Raw genomic sequence first — 21948 nt, 5'->3', positions numbered from 1 at the left:
TGAAATTATTTTCTATTGTTAATTACGTTATATTTTTTATTTATTTTTTATTATTATAGGGTTTTTAAAATAAAAAAAATATTATTTATTATTTATATAAGATGTGATTTATTTTCTAATTTTATAATGCATGTTTAATATATAAAATTTACTTGAATTTTTTTTTTATTTAATTTGTTGAATACAATTTTTTCTAATTATAATTTTTAAATTAGATCTATTTATATTTAATATATATTTATTTTTTATTTTTTATTTTAATTTTAATTTTTAAATCTACTAAATATGTTAAAGTTATTTATTTTTAAACAAAAAATAACTCATTTCATTATTACAAATTTTTAATAGGCAAGGATAAATTTGTAAAGTAACATTTAACAATTTTAAAAAAAAATCATCACAACCATCACATCACTCACAAACTTTCATAAACTTCATTCACACATCCATTTTAACATGTCACAATCCAAACAACCACATTTTCTTTACGCTTTATTCGCACATCCTGACACATCCATTTCTTCAAATTCTCACACATTCACTCACCAGATCAAACGCGTGACTGAGTCATGATTCTAATAGACAAATTAACACATGATAACTCCCAAAATTTTATACTGGATTCACTAATTCAACTAATAGTTCACCATTTGCGGTCCGAAGTCCTAATCAACCAATTTAGAAAGATTTAAACATATTATGGTCAACAAAAGACTTTATTTTATCTTTTAAATCTTTTTTCTCCCTATTTTATTAATTGTTTAAATACCGAAGCCTTAAAGATATACCATATAATATGAAGAGTCATTCATATTTGAGACTCAGTCAAGTTAATTTATGGATAAACCTACTATTCAAAAAATCAAAATACATTCACTCATTATTTCCAATTACAAAATAAAAGCTTACAATTTATAATCATATTTTACCAAGTTACAATTGGTATCCTAGTTTCATTCTTAAATCAAAGGCTCCTTCTCCTCCTCCTCCTCCATCAGAATGCGTTTCAAGCTTCCCTGGGGTTGAAACTTATGCCCGCTAGTGATCCTGCTTATTGAGTACAATATTGAGAAGAGTATCCAAGTGTAAAACTCAACCTGATATATACCAAAACTCAATATATCCATCATCATGTTCTTCTTAGACTCCACAGACACTTTGGAGCATGTGTTCAAATACAAGTACCATAAAAACAACCCTACAGATATAACTCCCAGTACCAGATTCAAGAGAAATCCAATAAGTTTCTTCTTTCCCTCTAATACCTGTGAAGCCTTCTTCAATGCCTTGGTTCCACTAATCTCTTCACGAACCGATATGTCAATTGCCAAGTTCCCAAAAGTGCCCACATACGTGAAGATTAAGATACCTCCTGCAACGAAAACCGTTGTACCAATGTTGCTGGCTAAGATGAGACTTAGTTCATGTTGCTGCTCACAACTAGAACTAATAATCAACGCCATGCGCTGATGCAAAACTAAAATTCCAAAGGATACACAACCCAATTTAATCAGCTTTACCAAGAACCACGTAACAAGTAAGCTTCTCGCGGGTTTAGTAACTATTAATATCAAGCTTGTGATGCTTAACTCCGCTTCTGAATCCACTCTCTTCTTAGAGGTTAAGATGTAGAGAATTGTCGTTAGCAAGGAATACATAGATATGCCAAGAACGGCAAAACCTTCAACTTGTGTAATAAACGAGACATACTGGATGGTTGCGTCTGCAAAGCTGTTGAGTTGTTCACTATTTGTGAGAAAAACATTGGATAAATGGCTTGTGACAAAAGTGGTATAGAAGAAGGAGGGAGGTAAGACGATGAAGCACGAAAAAATTGTGCATAAGAGTATATGAGTAGTATAGAAATCCTGCAGTTTTCTCAAAAATCCTGCCAAACCCATTTAGATCGAGAAAGGGTTCAAAATATTTTTTAGGGTGGAAGGGTGGGTTACTAAGTTCCGTCTGTGGCATATATTTATATAAAAAAAGTATTGACTTGGAATTATTGAAGGTGAAGATGATCAGTTTATGAAGAACGCTTCTGAATTCAACTACTATGACAGGAAAAGTATAAAAATAGAATAGTAAATGTGAGAAGGTTCATTGTTAGTGCCGAATGGTGCCATTGAGAAAGACTTTTTTATGAACCACTGCATGCGTGGTTTTAATGTGGAGTAGTTGAAAATTGAAAGTCTCACAATTATTTTATTATTTTATTTGTTATAATTTATGAAGGTGTAAATTGAATATAAGAGAAAAATGGGAGTTTCAACCTTGCTGTTATTTTATTAAAGGAAAAAATTTCTTTAATACTAAAAGATATTCTTGATACCACGTTATAATAATATTTAAAATTACAAAATAAATTAAATATAATTAAAATATTATTTTATTAGTTTGTAAACTAATATTTTTTACTGTATTAACATATCACCACTCTTTATTAAATTCCTGCCCATATATGTCACCGATAGACCGCTATATTAATAAATAATCTAAAGACCGATAAGCAAAAATGTAATACAATTAGCTTCTTCTTTTTTTTCTTGATGCGAAATGAGAGGTATAATTTGTAATCTAATTGCTGTAAACTTGAAAGTCTCTTCATCTAATTTTAAATTGAATAAAATGTTTAAGGGGTTTTTGACTATGATAGGATTTTTTTTTTTTTATCAAAATGGGATCCATTTAAAAAAATTACAAATTTAGGCAAGTCGTGTCAATTTGACACGACTTCATATGCACAAATTGTCCCAATTTGACACGATTATACCATGTCATAATGAAGTCGTGCCAACTTGGCACGACTTTTGTCCTGTCATACTGAAGTCGTGTCAGCACGACTTCTACCACGTCATAATTTTTTTAAAATTTTATTGTTTATATATTGGGTAGTAAGTTATGTAATGTTAAAAATTAATTTGATATATAATTTTCTAAGAGTGTTAATTTTAAGGAACAAAAAATTGGATAATTGTGTATCACAATTTTATTTTTTTTTCTGAAGTAATAATTTTTTTTATCACAATTAAAATAATACATTTTTTAAACCTGTTTATTTTTTTTAATGTCATTTATATTAAAATATAAAAAGGTATAAGTATTGTAATTATTTTGAAATAATTAAATAATTTAAAAATAATTATATAAATTTTAAATAAGTCAAATAATTTGTAATTATTTTGAAATAATTAAATAATTTAAAAATAATTATATATCCAAATTTTTGTTCCTTAAAACTAACACTCTTAGAAAATTATGTATCAAATTAATTTTTAACACATAACTTACTACCCCATATAAAAACAATAAAATTAAAAAAAAAAATATGACGTGGCAGAAGTCGTGCCAAGTTGACACAACTTCAGTATGACAGGGCAGAAGTCGTGTCAAATTGGAACGATTTGTGCATATGAAGTCGTGTCAAATTGGCACGACTTGCCTAAATTTGTAATTTTTTTTAAACGGATCCCATTTTGGTAAAAACAAAAAAAATAACCCATCATAGTGAAAACCCCATGTTTAAGTCACATATTTAAATCTTTTATATATGGGAAAGAATTCAAAATCTTAAATTAAATACATATACTAAGAATATAAAGAGTTGTAATTCTTATTATATCCTAAATTGGTTTTATATATGATTAAAATAAATAAATTAAAGTTAAACTCGTATATATATATATATATATGTGTGTGTTTGAAGATTATAAATTTTGGACATAGAATCCTATTAATTTATTAATTTAACATACTGATTATTCTGTTATTTATTAATTTTTAAAATATGAAAAATTTAGGTAAACAAAAAAGTAAAGAATATTTTAATAATAGATCTTTATTGTTTGAAGACCAAATGATTTTTTGTGTTTGTATATATTTAATCACTAAATATTTTTAGATATGAATACTAAATTAGTCTTTTAAAATACGATCAATGAATTAGTTTTTATGTAATGATAATTAAATTTGATTTTTAAATTAGAATTAAAATATATTTTTAATATTAGTTGTCAAAATTATAAGTATACTGAAATTAGTTTATAAATTAGTATGAAACTTTCTTGTAATTTCTATATGGTTGCTTAATTATACTTCCTACGTTACAAAACCCACTACAAACTATTTACTTGAATAATATCTCTCTTTAAACATTCTGTTGAACTCAAACAAACAAAAAAAAGTGTCCATTCATTTCTCATTTGATAACTAATTCCATAAAACCCTGCATTAAAAAAAAAGAAAAACAGAGCAAAAACAATGTTAAATTAAAACATGCGTTTGCCGGGAGTCGAACCCGGGTCTATTGCTTGGAAGGCAATTATCCTAACCGTTGGACTACAAACGCTTGTTGATAATTTTATTAAAATTAATTAATTTGTAAAACTGCAATGTTGGTTTCATATAGGGAACTCCACTTCAGTCAGTTCCCAACTTAAGTAAATAAGACTGAAGGAATTGAAAAATTCACTTAAATCACTTTGACACGGATAACAATAATCTAGATTCACTTCATAAATTATTATTTTATTACATTATAATGTTTTAAATGACCTTTTTAACAGAGGTGTGAAAACGGTATATCCAAAAGAGAAAAGAGATGAGAGTCTAATAAAAAAAAGGAAACAAATCTTCTTCCCAGCGGCGCTTTTCGTGTACGATCACATCTCTCGAATACTCTCTACATACGCGTATCCTTGTTTATAAATCATTTAATTTAGATTAGGATTTTGACAATTACCAATTAGTGCATGAGGAAATCCTCCCAAGTATTTATAGTGTATTTTATTTTTAGTTGTCCAAGATAAATTATACCATGCATATCTGAATTTTGTGATTGATAATGTTAAAAAATCTAATTTTTAAATACTACTTTAATATATAATAAAAAAAACTTCAGAAAACATATTTAACAAGACTTTATTACAATTGTGGAAAAAATAAAATAAAACTCATAATGATTTACAACTTCTAATTTGAACAAAAATATGTGATCAGAAATCGCGCTTACAAGCAATACTTTTTTTATTATTATTAAAAAAATCGTTTTTTGCAATCACAAATAACATAACTATTTTTTTTAAATTACATTACTTTTAACTTAACTATATATAATTGTTCTTAGATACTTAAAATAAATCATCCACTGTATAATGACTTATATTCAACTTAAAAAGATATCTCCTCTTTTTATGAGCTATAAAGAAGAGTTGAACGAGGAAGAGACATTAGAATATTAAAAAAATGAAAAAAAAAATTGACACTTCATTACTATCATACTTTATCTTTATAACCCCTTCAAATAATAAAATATATGTATGGTTAATAAAAAATAATATAAATAAAATTTTAATATATATATATATATGTTTATATATATTGTTTCAAACAATAGTATTGGCTATATCAAATTTAGATAATTCAGCGTAAGAAAAATATGTAAACTTTTAGCTTGTGTAATTTGTTTTTTTTTTTATATCTTATTTTATATATATTGAAATCTCTTTTGTGTTTGATTTTGTTATTAACCTAATTTAATAATAAATGTTATTTCCTAATTAAGATTAATTATTTAAAATCTTTTAATTTACATAAATACGATATTAATAACTTTAAACATAAGTATTGATAACCGATATATTTATACTCTTTGATCATTTGATTCAGTCCATTATTAACTAAACTAACGAGTAAAAGATATTTAAACCCTAAATCATAAACTTTAAATCATATATATAAAAGTTTTAAGTTATAAAATTTGAATTCATAAACTATTTTATTAGATAATAAGTATCTGATAGACTAGCTAATAAACTAGGTAATAAATATAAAATGACATTTTTTATTTTATTTTAACAAGTCTTTTTAGTCAAATAAATTTATATAAAAAGAATTAATAAATTTGTGACTTTTTTTCTTGATGCATTGTTTTTTTTCTTATTTTAATTGTAATATTTACATATAGCATCATAACATATGTAACTCCAATGTTAAATTTTAAAAAATTAAACTTAAATCGCAATAAAAAATAATTGAACAAATACTAAAAATAGTATAATAATTATCTGTGTGTATAAGATTAAAACTAATGATATAAGATATATTGAAATATAAAAAAAATAAACTACAATCTAACTAAAATAAGTTATCTTATAAATTAAAAATTTATAAAATAAGCTGATTTAAAAGAATTATTACATATTTTTGTGTTAATGAAAATAATTTTTAAATTAACCAACCCAAATTCTGAAAGAAGAAATGCTAAATATTTCACCCAGACCATTAAACAAAAGAAAATCTGCAAATAAAATGAAGTAATTTTGAACAAATAATGTAAAATAAAATGCGTTTGCCGGGAGTCGAACCCGGGTCTATTGCTTGGAAGGCAATTATCCTAACCGTTGGACTACAAACGCCTCATATTTTGTGTAAATTTCATTTCAATATTTATCACAAAAAGGTTTTTTTGCCACAAAATGCAGGTGAAAATGCAGTGATAGTTTCAGATACTTGGTCTTCTAAATTAGAATATGATTATCATATAGGGACGGAGCTCCATTTTAGTTAGTCCCAAGCTTAAGTAAATAAGAATGAAGAGAAATTATAATACTCTTATAATATGGAAAATAACTTTTTAGTTGTTACATATATATATATATATATATATATATATATATATATATAACGTGTCTAAATATACAACCAAATATTCTAATTTCTTATAATAAAATACGTGTCCATCATTTTAAGAATCGATCTATTTATACGCAATATTTATTTCAGTCCAGTCTATGATTTATATATATATATATATATATATATATATATTTATTTTTTTTTATATATATATATATATTTTTTTTTTATTGTTGTTAAATGAAAGTGAAAAGAAAAGGTGGGTGTTTATAATCATGACGGACAAATCAACACGTAGTCCGAAGTCCTAATCAACAAATTTTAAAAGATTTAAACATATTATGGTAAAATCAAAAGACTTTATTTTATCTTTTAAATGTTTTCTCTCTCTATTTTATTAATTTTTTAAATATCAAAACCTTAAAGATGTACGATATAATGAAGACTCATTCATATTTGAGACTCAATCAAGTTCGTTTATGGATAATATAAGCGTCAGACCTACTATTTAAAAAATCGAAATACTTTCACTTTTATTTCCAATTACAAAACAAAAGTTTACATCTTATCATCATATTTTACCAAGTTATAATTGGTATCCTAGTTTCTTTCTTAAATCAAAGGCTCTTTCTCCTCCTCCTCCTCCTCCATCAGAATGCGTTTCAAGCATCCCTGGGGTTGAAACTTATTCCCGCTACTGATCTTGCATATTGAGTACAATATTGAGAAGAGTGCCCAAGTGTAAAACTCAACCTGATATATACCAAAATTCCATATGATCATCATCATGTTCTTCTTAAACTCCACCGACACTTTGGAGCATGTGTTCAAGTACAAGTACCATAAAAACAACCCTACAGATATAACTCCCAGTACCAGATTCATGAGAAATCCAACAAGTTTCTTCTTTCCCTCTAATACCTGTGATGCCTTCTTCAATGCCTTGCTTCCACTAATCTCTTCACGAACCGATATATCAATTGCCAAGTTCCCAAAAGTGCCCACATACGTGAAGATTAAAATACCTCCTGCAAGGAAAATCACTGTACCAACGTTGCTGGCTAAAACTTCACTTAGTTCATGTTGCTGCTCACAACTAGAATTAATAATCAACGCCAAGTGGTGATGCAAAACTAAAATTCCAAAGGATACACAACCCAATTTAATTAGCCTTACCAAGAACCACGTAACAAGTAAGCTTCTCGCGGGTTTAGTAACTATTAATATCAAGCCTGTGATGCTCAACTCCGCTTCTGAATCCACTTTCTTCTTAGAGTCTAAGATGTAGAGAATTGGAATTAGCAGAGAAAACATAGATATGCCAAGAACGGCAAAACCTTCAACTTGTGTAATAAACGAGACATAGTGGAAGGTTGCGTCTGCAAAGCCGTTGAGATCACTATTTGAGAGAAAAACGTTGGATAAATACCCCAGGACAAAGAAGGTGTAGTAGAAGGAGGGAGGTAAGACGAAGAAACACAATAAAATTTTGAATATGAGTTTATGAATGGTAGATAAATCTTGTAGTTTTCTCAGAAATCCTGCCAAACCCATTTAGATCGAGAAAGGGGTTCAGAATTTTTTTGGAGTGGAATGATGGGTAAGTTCCGTCTGTGGCATATACTTATATAAAAAAAGTATTGAGTTGGAATTATTGAAGGTGAAGATGATGAGGTTATGAAGAACGCTTCTGAATTCAACTGTTATGACAGGAAAAGTATAAAAATAGAATAGTCAACGTGTAAGGTTCCTTGTTACTGCCAAATGGTGCCATTAATAGGACCCACGCTCCCGTGTATACTGTCTCTGCATTATTTACTGTAGCGTTATCCCAGAATCCGATGTTACGTATCACCATATCGTTAATTATATTTATATTTAAAGATATTAATGTTATTTAAAGATATTAATGTTATATCAATACAAATTAATTTTTTTTATTAATCTTAAAGAATTTCAATTAATTAACCTTAAATATTAAGACATTAAATTAAGCTAATAACAAAATCAAATACAAAATACATATTTTCTTAACTATTTTGAATATTTTAAATTTAAAATTGCTAATATTTTTATTTGAAACATTTACCATTGTTATTTCAGAGTTATAAATTTCTTGAGGTAATTGAAGATTTTTCATGAATGACTGGTTGAAATTTCAAGAATTGTATTAAATATCTGCCCATATGTCAGAGACATACGTCGCCGTCAGGTAATGACTACTAATAAATGACCTAACGGATAAGTTAAAGTAACGTGATATTTTGAAATCCAGTATAATTTTACATTCACTCTATATCTACTATTTTAATTTTTGTTTTTTTATAAATATAAAAGTTTATTTTTTTAATGATCATATTATCTCTAAAAAAAATTGTCAATTGATTGGTGAGTATTAAAATATTCCTTTTTAACTTAAATATAATACAATTTTTTTCTTAAAATAAAATGAGTGGTATAATTTATAAGTGTAATTGGGAAGTTATTTAGTATCATTTTTCTAATCTGTAATCTAATTTATCTAATTTTAGATAAGTTTAACACTAATACAAAAATGACAATCAATGACAAGCTATTATGATGGGTCTAATCCACCCATCATAATAAGTATAGAGGTGGCAATATAGTAAATAAATTAAAATATACTATATCAGTTGTTATTAAATCTAATATAATAAATATTTATTATATCAGTTACTATTTTAAGGGACATAAAAATAGTTTCTATGTCAGTTATAATAAATATGATATAATAAGTCTAATATTCTCTTTTATGTTATTTTTCCTTTGTGTTCTAACGTTTTGGTTATCAACACTATTTTCTGTATTTCCGCTCTCAACAACGATTACCTTGTCTTTTCGGTACACTTCTCTTTCATGGCTAACAACAAGCATTCTCCGCGTTCTATCCTAAGAGCAATTATTGTTGAAAGTTAAACCCTAATCCGTAATCTGCTTCACGACTATGTCTCGATCAACACAGGTAAGCAATTTTTCGACATAGGTCAAAAGTGAGTACTATTTTTGGGTTTTTCATTTGGTTGAGGATGGTGGTTGAGTCGCTGCTCCAGCTGGACGCCGCTCTGGCGTAGCAGAGTGTCATCTTCGAGCCCAAACCACATGACTGGAACGTGAAATTAATTGAAGGAGAAGCAGCTCGTTATCTCCACTGCGGTTGCTAGCGCCATCGTGGTAGAGGATTTCGCAATAGAGTTCGCAAAGAGATTGAGGACGACAAAGTTCATGGTGACGATGATTTCACAACATTATCTTAGTGTTGGTTTTGAAATTTCATCTAAACTAATAGATGTCTTGTTTTGCCAAATTGATTACCCTGAAAAGTTATTTTATACGAAGGATACTGTTTGATTTTATTGCTATAGTTGTGATACATGTTTGTGGCATTATTGAATCATGATTTAATTTTTTATTATTTTAATCTATTTCATGGTTGTTGACTATTTGAATAGGCATAATGATTGACTTTATATGTTCCTAAATTTTTCTATGTATTTTATGTCCTACAGTTGCTATACTGGTTCCAACCCGAGAATTGGCTTTGTAGACTTCACAAGTGTTTAAAGAACTTGGAAAGCACTTGAAAATTCAAGTTATGGTTACAACAGGTGTTGCTTCATCCCTGTGGAAGTAAGTGTACAGTTGACCTGCAAACCAAATATTCATTTCTCCTAATCATTAACTGTTATATTAGATGCATAATGCAAACCATTTTATACAAATTTTGATCATATATACTATAATAAGAACAGAGACTTCATGTTAGTCCTGTCATTATATGGTCCCCATTTAGTTAACATTACATTTTTTAGTGTATCATTATTTAAATTTGTTGCAAACTATATAACTATCTGAGTTATACCTTTTATAATAAATTTAACCTATCGTAGATAATATATTAAAAGGAAATATGATAAAGGATGTGATGCCATACTCTTTGAAATTATACAAACATATATGTTAGTATAACTTTTTGTTGAATAAAAAAAGGAAGAGAAGAGAAAAATATGAGGTAAAATAATCCATAGGATACATTAATCTTAGAGTTACTATAGAGCCTACAACATAGGCCTATGAGTACCCAAATTGAAACACAGCAGCTGTAAAGTTGATAACTCCAAATGTTAGTCGTACAGTTAAGACATTATATGAATCCATTTTCTTCAAAAAAAAAAAAAAAATAATGATATGGCATGAATCCATATAGGGATGATAGGGCTTGACTTTTGCCTGGAGTGGACAACTTGTTGGTTATATCCTGCATGATTTAGATAATAAGAATTTTGTAGAACAGTCTTAGTTTTTTTGTAGAAGATAAGATACTCATGTATCTTGTAGAACCCACACTGGTCAAACTTTTTATATATGTTTATTTGTTAATTCCTTTACCTTTTCAATGTTTCCATGAAATTTTCTAAATTTCAATTCAATTTTAGTCATGGATCTCTCAACTAGCAACAAGTGAGAAACCTCTTGTTTTCTGCAAGAGAATAGTGCAAGTGGTCAAATAAGGAAGCATATATTTCTTTTCTGCTTTATTTCTTCATCTAACAAATGGTCAAATAACTAAAATTTATATATATATATATGTGTGTGCCTTCTGTGACCTAGTTATTGGATGTTGGTTATTGAGCTTTTGCATTGGATTAATTTGCTATAGTTAATCTAAATTCTTCAAAAAGTGATTGAGAACAAATGTTTCGACCTGTAGGTTGAAGAAATCTTATAAGATAAAGGAATGAATGGATAGAGGATGGCCAACCAGAAAAGCTGCGCAATTAAGAGTATTAGATGGGAAGTTTCAAAGTTGAAAACTTGAAGATTAACTTGATGCTTGGATTGTATGGAATAGAAGAATTAGGAAAGGGTAGAAATAAAATGTACTCATCTTCAGTTTAAGCTGTAATTTTGGTTGAAACTGCATTCAATGTTTTTGTGCTCTATTTCCAATCTTTTTAACTTTACAATTACTTTAAAACAAGTGAAGTCTCTACAATGTAGCCATTGCCTTGTTGTGGATTATTCAGATTTGACAAGGATTGAAAAAAATTTGAAGATTTTGTAGGTTGAAAAGCAGTTATTCAGGTTTGAAGACTGTTTTTCAACTATGTTTATATATTTTTTTCGTGTCTATATTCTACTGGAGCATTATTTGTGACTAACTAATGACTTTTGTTAGATTAGAAGTCATGCTTAGAAATACTTATTGAAAATTCAATGCTCCTAAAGGCACAACATTTATGCCTCCTCCTGACATGCTATTTTTCGATTTTTTAGTTTTGGTGCCACTACCAACTTCCATTGGTTATGTTTTTTCAATAAATATGCTTGCACACGGGTTTGCCGCATGGGATTAAACCTCCTTGCTAATGAATACCGAAGCAAAGGAAAACAAGCTCCGGTTCTTCATGGTAATTTTCTCATATACTGATTTTCTTCATGAAGCTGAATTTTTTGCTTCCTTTTCCCAATTTTGAAAGTATTTCATTTTAAGAGTTTAAGTTCATATATTATTAACAAAAGTATTTTGTTGGTATCAATCAATTATAAATAATTTTAGATATAACGTATCAAAATAATTATTATAAACTATAGTTTTATTATATCAAAATCTATGATAGGATATATAAACATTTTAGATATAACTTATTAAAATAATTATTATAAACTATATAGCTTTATTATATCAAAATCTATGACAGTATAAAAAAAGCATTTTAGTTAACTTCTTATTTTATTGAATTTTAATAGAGGTTTTTTAAAATTTGTGTTTTAAATTTAAATTATCGGAAACAATTACTAAATATATGTAGAAACATGTCTTTCATGTTTTTAATTGGATCTATAAAGTTTAGAGTCTTGTTTGATCTAAATTACTAATATTGGTTGTTCCTAAAGTTAATACTTTTTTTTTTCATTCATTCGCAGGGGACTAAGCACGAATGATGTTAAGAGAAATTTGGATTGTTTGCTACAAGAGTATTAAAAGTTAATATTTTAGTTATTTAACTATTTATCTCTATTTTCAATAGAGATAAAAATATAGAAGACCTTAGTGTACAACAATTTTTTTTTTTAAGGTTGCAAAATTATTTAGTTTATTTAAATATATGAATGTTATATTTATATTTTTTTGTACATTGGATAATACGATTAATTATCAAGAATTGGTTTATCTGAAAATTATATATTATTATATGCAGGTTGTTGATATAATTAATGAATGGAGAAAGCGGATAAAACTAATTAATTTGTTTTAAAAAATGAACTTTTTATGACACTTGTGATTATACCTATCATAGTAACTCATATTTTCTATGATGGTTCAAAAAATATTTGTTATAGAAAGTGACTTACTATGACGGTTGTAATGTTGACTATCATAGTAAGTCATATTTTCTATGACTGTTCTAAAAATATCAGTCATAAAAAGTTTCATTTGACACATACTATGACAGCCATTTTGCACATTTTATGACAATTTATATACAACAGTCATAGTAAGTCAATTTACTATGACATATTTTCAACCGACATAGAAACTACAGAGTTTTTATGTCGCCTGAATCTATGTCACTATCAGAACCGTCATAAAAAGTTTTGTAGAACCATCATAAAATACCTTTTTTTCCACTAGTGTAAATTGAATTAAACATTGACTTATTTAAATCTTTCAAGGCACCTTCTATCTATGGGAAAGAATTCAGAATCTTAAATTATACGAAGAATATATAGAGGAGTAATTCTTATATCCTAAATTGATTTTGTACGATTAAAATAAATAAATTAAGATAAAGATATCATCATGTTTGAAGATTATATAAATTTCAGACATGGAATGCTATTAATTTATTTTGTACTGATTATTTTGATATTTATTTATTTTAAATGTGAAAATTTTAGGTAAATAAAAAACTAAAGAATATTTTAATAATAGATATTTATTGTTTAAACACCAAGATTATTTTAATAATAGATATTTACTGTTTAATCACTAAATCGTACATTTTTTAGTTAGTTTGTATATAATATAGTCACTAAATATTTTTATATATGAATATTAAATTAGTTTTTTATAATATGATCGATGAATTAGTTTGTATGTAAGGATAATTAAATTGGTGTTGTATTAGAATTAAAATCTATTTCTAATATTAGTTGTCAAAATTAGAACTACTTGTTTAAATAAGTTTATAAATTAGTATGAAATTTTTATTGTAATCACTGTAGTGCTTGCTTAATTATACGTCCAATATTACAAATTCCACCCTTGCATAAAAAAAAATCGTCAACCACATTCGTAAACACTAACTTAAAAAAAACACAAAAAGAGTTGAAAGTATGTTAAACATAAGAAAACAGAACATGTCAGAAAAAAGGCTGCGTTTGCCGGGAGTCGAACCCGGGTCTATTGCTTGGAAGGCAATTATCCTAACCGTTGGACTACAAACGCTAATTGCTTATAATATTAAAATATATATAATTACTAAATTGACTTTGGGATATGCTATGTTGGTTTTATGTACTTCACCTAAATTAGAATATGGTTATTACTTTAGGGAACTCCAGGTTAGTACATAAGATTGAAGGAGCAATGATTATATATATATATATATATTAAATTACTTTGTTTGTTATATTTTAAGGGTTGACACTTTTTAATCATTATTAAAAGAAAAATAATATCGAAGAAATATAAATTTTTAATTGTTACTTTACTAAAAATCAATTTTAAATTTATTGCCCTAAACTTTTTAGGAGTTTGAGAGAAAAATATGAAGAATAGTGTGGAGTGAGAGACGTACTTGAGAGAGTAGAAAAGAAAGATTTTTTTTTATTGTTTATTAAGAAAAACATAATGAAAAAAAGGTTTGTGTTTGATTTGATAAATATAATGAATTTTAAAAAATTATAAAGTAATATATATAACAATTAATTTATTTTTATTACTATCAATTTTAATTTTAGTTTAATAAAAAATTTATAATTTTATTATTAGTTAATAATTTTTTTTAATAATTAGAAAATATTTTAATGATAAATATTTACTGGTTACATATTATTTGAGTGACTAGTTTTTTCATTGCTGTATTTTTAATTACTAAATCAGTTTCTATGTAAAATAGTTATATAATTAGTTTTTATATAATAAAATCCTCAAAATAGATTTTATATAACTATAGGTAAATTAATTTCTAAATAAAAATTTAAATGATCTTTTAACAATAGCTATTATGACAGTTTAATCTATTTATTTAAATTATTTTTAATTAAGTTAGTAACTAATTTTATCAATTAATTAACTAATTTTTTTTATGGTCACTATAGTATTTGCTAGATTATATTTTCAACATGACAAAGAGGCAACACTCACATATTTTCTTAAGCTTTATTCAACTTTAAATTAATAGAATAAATTATCTACATTTATTATATGAGTACAAAATTATAAGCACATTGGCAATATCATAAGAAAAATTATCTACCCTTACCATATGTGTACAAACATATATTAAGAAATTATCATAAAAAATGAATCTAATAATCCATATTCGTATTAAAAGGTTTGTTTAATAAATTTAACTGATAGTTGACAAACTTTTAATTTATAAATTTTGAATTCATAAACTATTTTATTTATTATTTTTCTGATAAAAATACTATTTTATTAGATTATAAGTATTTGATAGACTAGCTAATAAACTAGGTAGTAAATATAAACTGACATTTTTTTTTTATTTTAACATGTCTTTTTATTAAAATAAATTTATATAAAAAAATTAATAAGTTTGTGACTTTTTTCTGATGCATTGATTTGTTTTTCTTATTTTAATTGTAATTTTTACATATAGCATCGTAACATTTGTGACTCTAATGTTAAAAGTTAAAAAATTTCAACTTAAATCGCAATAGAATTAAAAAATAATTGAACAAATACTAAAAATAGTATAATAATTATCTGTGTGTATAAGATTAAAACTAATGATAAGATATATTAAAATATAAAAAATAAACTACAATTTAACTAAAATAAGTTATCTCATAAATTAAAAATTTATAAAATAAACTAATTTAAAATAATTAATAAATATTTTTGTGTTAATGAAACTAATTTTTAGATTAAGCAACCCAAATTCTGAATGAAGAAATGCTAAATATTTCACCAGATCATAAAACAAAAGTAATTTTGAACCAATAATGTAAAATAAAATGCGTTTGCCGGGAGTCGAATCCGGGTCTATTGCTTGGAAGGCAATTGTCCTAACCGTTGGACTACAAACCCCTCATATCTTGTGTAATTTTCATTTAAATATTTATCAAACAAAAGGTTTTTTGCCACAAAATACAGGTAAATTCTTTATTTTACAGTGAAGTATTATAAAAAAATTCACAGAATTCTATAAATTGATATCAGTATATTAATAATTTTTTATTTCTTAATTTTATATATAAACATCTAGGTAAATAAAGAAATAGAATAAAATCATTAAAGTATATTTTATATATCTATAAATTAATTAATTTCTAAATAAAAATTGAAATGATCTTTTAACATTAACTATGAGAGTTTTATCTATTTATTTAAATTAATGTTTATTTAAATTAGTAACTTTTTATATCAATTAATAAACTAAAATTTTTCTTATAGATTATATTTTCAACATTACAAAAAGCAACACTCACATATTTTCGAAAGCTTTCTATTGAACTTAAAATCATTGTAATAAATTATCTACCTTTCCTATATGAGTTTAAAATTAACCACATTAACATTATCATAAAAAATTATCTACCTTTTTTATTATCTACCTTCTTTATTATCTACCTTTACGATATGTACACAAACATATGTTAAGAAATTATCATTTGTAAAGAACAAGAAAAACTGTTTTAGAGTATAATTCATACAATTAAAATGATTTCTCAATATTTTATTATTAAAATTAAAATAGCATAAAAATATAAATTCAATCTAGTTATTCAGATTTCATATTAAAATAATTATTATTTCTCTAAAAACTCTTTTTTCTTTTCTTCTCCCTTCTCTCTAAGATTATAACCTCCCCGCTCATCAGTTTGACGATTGGAGTCCGCTATTGGACTCCTGACAGTAAAATCTAAAAGTTTGCCTGATCAAAATCTTAGATAGAGTAAGTTCCTTTTTGGTTCATTTTCCCTTGAGTTAGTTTTGATTTGGTTAGATTTTTCTTTAGTGTTTATCTTGCATGTGATGTTTTTATCTTCAGAAGTAGTTTCTGTTAGCTAAGGATTCTAGTGGTATAGTTAGATTTGTGATCGGGACTCTTTGGTGTAGGTTAGGTGACCTTTAGGACCTATTTGCTTAAAGGGATGTACTGTTCACAAGGATGGAAGTGCAGTGATATCCCTGGTTTGGATCTATGGTTGTGTGAGGAAGAGAGGGAGAGGATATACCTGTGAACAGTAAATATCCTCTCCTCTCAAAATGAAGAGATGTAGAGGGAAAGTCATGTCAGCATCCCTTATTTCCAAATTTACCCTCATTTAAATGTGTCACAATGCTTCATTTGAATGTATTAGTATTTAAATTTTTTTATTGTACAATGTTTAAAATATATATATATATATATATATATATATATGTAATATTTAAAAAAAAAAGAAACAAATCATCATAAATTTTAAGGAAGTTTTAAGTTTGTTTATTATTTTATAAAATATAAATTATGTAAATAATGATAAACCAGTGTAAAAAAATTATAGTTAAATAAAATCTTCCATTTATATATTAGTTATTGGAGTAAATCAGGTTATACCTATTTTTCAAGTTCTAATAAAATATTTTATTAAATGTGGTTGGATTTAGTTTTTTTTAAAGAAAATAATATACTATATCTAATTAACATTGAAAATATTACCTGGGTTGGATCATTGACATCACCAATACTAAACATTTTTCATTTTATTTTATCCTTATTTTTTATGAAATCCTTTTCTATGATTAATTAAGGTATATTTTTGTTGCTGTAGTATTTTTTAGATTGCTTTATTGTGAGGTTTTTTAATATTAAAAAATAGTTACTTTCTATTTATATAAAATGTGGTTTATTTTCTAATTTTATTTTATAGTATATGTTTAATATTTAAAGAAATTATTTGAAGTTATATTTTTATCTAATTTTTTGTTGTATTTATATTAATATATTTCTATGTATAGTTATTATGTTTATGAGTTATAATTTATTTTTTATGATTTTTTTCTATTGTTAATTACGTTATATTTTTTTTAGTATTTTTTATTTTTCATTACTACAGAGTTTATAATTTTAAAAGATAATATTTTTTATTTATATAAGATTTGATTTATTTTTCAATTTTATAGCACATGTTTAATATTTTAAAGAAATTGCTTGAAGTTTTGTTTTTATTTAATTTGTTGAATACATATTTTTTTTCTAATTATAATTTTTATATTATACATATTTACATTTAACATATATTTCTTTTTACTTATAATTTTTAAATTTACGAAATATGTGAAAGTTGTTATTTTTAAACAAAAACAACTCATTTTATTATTAATTTTTTTAATTGACAAGGGTAAATCTGTAAAGTAACATTTCACACCTTTAAAAAAAATTAAAATTATTTCACAACTATCACATCATTCACAAACTCCTATAAACTTTCCTCACACATTCATCCTAACATACCCTGATTCAAACACCCTCACTTTCTTCACACTTTCCTCACACATCCTCACACATTCACTCCCTCAAATCCTCACACATCCTCTCCCTAATCCAAACAGAGCCTTAAGCTTTTGGTAGATTTTGAGCTTTTGACTTTGTTTGGATTGGGGAGTGGAAAGTTAAGAGTGTGGGAGAGTGAGAGTGTGAGAAAAAAGTATGAAAAAAGTTAGGCCCTGTTTGTTTCAGTGCAAAGAAAAGCAAAGTTTCACTGTGCCAATGAAAAGCTCAAAAACCAATGTAAAATGACACGGAATTCAAAAAAAATTCACGCTCTAAACTTTCTTCGCTGAGTTGCGAAGAAAGTTGAATATACATATATATATTTTTAATTAATTAATTACAATTTACTATTTTACCCTTTTTATTTTAAATAAAATATTATTATTTTATTTAAAATAGAATTATAATTTAAATATAAAAAATATAATTAAGATTATAAAATAATAATTCTTCTAAAATAACATAATTAATACGTTTTAATAATAATAAAAAATTTATATAATAATTATATTAATTAAAAAAATTAAAAATAATAATAATAATAATAATGTTATTTAATATAAAATTTTTTTTATCAAATATTTATAATTATAAATATTTAAATAATATTATAAATAAATAAATAAAATTAATTTTTTAACAATTTTTAAATGTAAGGACAAATATGTAAACTTACAGTTTTATCAATTAAAAAAAATACAATTTCAATCACACCCATCATATCATTTACAAACTTTCATAAATTTTCCTCACACTTTCCACACTATTTACCTTAATCCAAACACCCTAACTTTCTTTACACTTTCCCTTCAAATCATCACAAATCCACTCCCTCATTTCCACTCCCTAATCCAAACAAAACCTTAGTGTGTTTGGATTATGGTATGTTAGAATGGATGTGTGAAGAAAGTTTATTGAGATACGTGAGTGATGTGATGGTTATAAGAGTATTTTAAATTATTTTGAATAGTATAAATTGTAAGATTACAAATTTACCCTTATATATAAAAACAGAATAAATGATTATTAATTTTGTGCATATTTTAGTTAATTAAAATAATTTAAAGTTTCATTTATAAATAAAAGAAAAAACATGTAAAATTCAAAGAAATAATTAAATATAATTTTAAATGTAAGCATAATTTTATTATTGTTCATTTTATTAATTTAAATTAATTTTGTTACTTAAGTTATTTTATTTAGATAATTTTAATATTATTTATAATTTTTTAAAATATATTATATTAACATCAAATTATTAATAATAATAATTTTCATTATTAATATTATTTTATGAAGGACACCATGGTTTTTTCATTTCATTCCACTTTCCTTTCTCTTCAATTATGAGAGGATTCTAAATACTCTCAATTTTTCACTCACTTTCACCCTCAACCTCCCCCTCAACACTCATTCATCCTCACCCTCAACCTCCATCACCCCCAAAAGCAAGCACACCCTTAGTGAGTATCTGCTCAAGTTCAGATAAGAAAAGTTAGTTTTAAAATTTCTAATAGAATCTTAGGCTAGAAGATCGGATGTGGGGGTGGCATTGTCACTGGTCTTAAATTTTCTTGCAGAATTGTCTATTATAGTGTTGATTTTAAATATTATATAGTGATTTTTAAGGTGAATAAGTTTATGAAAGTGTTGTGATTGATAATTTAAAGTGTTTTAATAGTAACATAAATGAGTTGAATTGTATTTGATTAGTCTCTTGAAGAGATTAAGATGTGATGTTTGATTTAGAAAGTATACATGAGTAGGAATTGTGAATGTAATGTGTAGATTAGCTAGCTTACCATTTGCTTTGTTTCGTAGTTGTTTTCTTTAATTTGCGATGATCCTGTATTTACACGGAAGTATCGTTCATAGAATATGTAATTATATGAATAAATGTTGTGTTTATAAAATAATACTATAATGTAAGTATAATTTTAGATTTATTTAAAATAATTAAATTATTATTATATTTTTGAGTGCTTCTATTTACTTTTTAAAATTTGTACATGTTTTTTATTTTATTTTTATTTTAACAAGTTATTTTATTTAAATATACTGATATAATAAGAATTAATAAAATTTTATTTTATTTTTTTTAGAAATTGATTTTTTTTTTCATTAATTTAAATTATTGATGCATTGATTTTTTTTTCTTATTTTAGTTGTAATTTTTACATAGGATCATAACATTTGTGACTTTAATGTTAAATGTTAAACTTTTCAACTTAAATCGCAAAAAAAGAAAAAAAAATTAACAAATACTAAAATTAGTATAATAATTGAAGTTAATAATAAAAAACATATTAAAATATAAAAAAATAAGCTACAAACTAACTAAAATAATTTAACTTATAAATTAAAAAAATTCTAAAATAAACTAATTTAAAATAATTATTAATCAAACTTATTTTGAAAGAATGTAACTACTTTTACACCGTTAAAAAAATATAATACTACCTCAAATCTCATTATACTATTAAAATAGGTTGTAAAATAAGAGTATTTTCTTTTAGCATGGTATCAAAGAATCATTAATCATTTTTAAATTAAGCAAGCCAAATTCTGAGTAGAAATGGTAAAAGAAAATCTGCAAAAAAATTTGTAGTAATTTTGAAAGAAAATTGTAAAATAAAATGCGTTTGCCGGGAGTCGAACCCGGGTCTATTGCTTGGAAGGCAATTATCCTAACCGTTGGACTACAAACGCTTAATATGTTCTCTGGATTTCAATGTGTTATTAATATTAGAGTTTGCTACAATATGAAGGTGAAATGCAATGATAGTTTAATATATTTGGTCTTCTAATTAGGATATGATTATCATAGGAAACTCCATTTCAGTTAGTACCTAACTTAAGTAAATAACAATAAAGGGCAATGATAACATATATATAATGGATTAAATTGTTCACTTAAATATTTTTTTATATTTTTTAAAATAAATTACAGGATGCTATAAAAATAAATAATCCATACAGATTTAGAAAGATCACGTTTTATAGTGTTCGAATGTTGACACTATTATAGAGGTAAAATGAAATATAGAAAGCAAAATTGTTTAACTTGAATGTTTTAACCATATTCACTAACTACATTTATACGGGTTGCATTTGTGACTCTTCGTGGTCAATGAAATCATATTAAACTCTTGGTTTACTTAAAGTTACCATGTTTATCACTTGATTTACTAATAACCTAGTAGTATTTCGCAAATTTATATTTACTCCAAATTCTTACTCATGCTCATTTTATTTATCTTCTTATTTTTTTCCTTTATAAATATTTATGTGTAATAAGAATAAGAATAAATTTGGAAAACTATAAACTGGGAATAAATAATAATATAAAAATAGGTATAATGTTGAATGTAATATTTGTTTGATTTATGAAAGTTGTTATTAGGGGTGCTACTCACCGACTATTTTGAAAAGTCTCAAAATGTAAAAGCAAGCTGCCCATAACGCATTGACTTAAATACTATTATGATGCTCCTACTCACACTCATACACTACAAATCAAAACCAAATTCAAACAAAGAAAGTTATGGGAAATTACCAAAAC

At 25.3% G+C, this 21948-nt stretch overlaps 2 protein-coding genes, 1 long non-coding RNA gene and 5 other non-coding genes across 8 annotated transcripts; 1 reads left to right on the top strand and 7 right to left on the bottom strand.

Moving 5' to 3' along the window:
- Positions 1 to 830: 830 nt before the first annotated feature.
- On the bottom strand, positions 831 to 1975 carry LOC137833576 (uncharacterized). Its single transcript, XM_068641917.2, has one exon. It carries the CDS (start codon positions 1899 to 1901, stop codon positions 960 to 962), a length of 942 nt encoding a protein of 313 aa, XP_068498018.1. The 5' UTR covers positions 1902 to 1975; the 3' UTR covers positions 831 to 959.
- A 2301-nt stretch (positions 1976 to 4276) lies between these two features.
- TRNAG-UCC (transfer RNA glycine (anticodon UCC)) lies at positions 4277 to 4348 on the bottom strand. The gene has a single exon. It is a non-coding gene; the product is annotated as a tRNA-Gly (tRNA).
- A 1996-nt stretch (positions 4349 to 6344) lies between these two features.
- TRNAG-UCC (transfer RNA glycine (anticodon UCC)) lies at positions 6345 to 6416 on the bottom strand. The gene has a single exon. It is a non-coding gene; the product is annotated as a tRNA-Gly (tRNA).
- Positions 6417 to 7143: 727 nt separating this feature from the next.
- On the bottom strand, positions 7144 to 8323 carry LOC137833575 (uncharacterized). The gene has a single exon (XM_068641916.2). The coding sequence runs from the start codon at positions 8188 to 8190 to the stop codon at positions 7249 to 7251; it is 942 nt and encodes a 313-aa protein (XP_068498017.1). The 5' UTR covers positions 8191 to 8323; the 3' UTR covers positions 7144 to 7248.
- A 1088-nt stretch (positions 8324 to 9411) lies between these two features.
- LOC150027385 (uncharacterized) lies at positions 9412 to 12836 on the top strand. The gene is made up of 4 exons (XR_016521623.1): positions 9412 to 9882; positions 10164 to 10284; positions 11366 to 12065; positions 12583 to 12836. It is a non-coding gene; the product is annotated as an uncharacterized LOC150027385 (long non-coding RNA).
- Positions 12837 to 14035: 1199 nt separating this feature from the next.
- Positions 14036 to 14107, bottom strand: TRNAG-UCC (transfer RNA glycine (anticodon UCC)). Its single transcript has one exon. It is a non-coding gene; the product is annotated as a tRNA-Gly (tRNA).
- Positions 14108 to 15865: 1758 nt separating this feature from the next.
- On the bottom strand, positions 15866 to 15937 carry TRNAG-UCC (transfer RNA glycine (anticodon UCC)). Its single transcript has one exon. It is a non-coding gene; the product is annotated as a tRNA-Gly (tRNA).
- Positions 15938 to 21023: 5086 nt separating this feature from the next.
- Positions 21024 to 21095, bottom strand: TRNAG-UCC (transfer RNA glycine (anticodon UCC)). Its single transcript has one exon. It is a non-coding gene; the product is annotated as a tRNA-Gly (tRNA).
- Between the last annotated feature and the right edge of the window lie 853 nt (positions 21096 to 21948).

The sequence above is a fragment of the Phaseolus vulgaris genome, chromosome 6, assembly GCF_051622355.1.
Source record: "Phaseolus vulgaris cultivar YP4 chromosome 6, ASM5162235v1, whole genome shotgun sequence".
In the NCBI taxonomy this organism is placed as follows: domain Eukaryota; kingdom Viridiplantae; phylum Streptophyta; class Magnoliopsida; order Fabales; family Fabaceae; genus Phaseolus; species Phaseolus vulgaris.
This window is presented reverse-complemented; position numbering and strand designations above follow the sequence as displayed.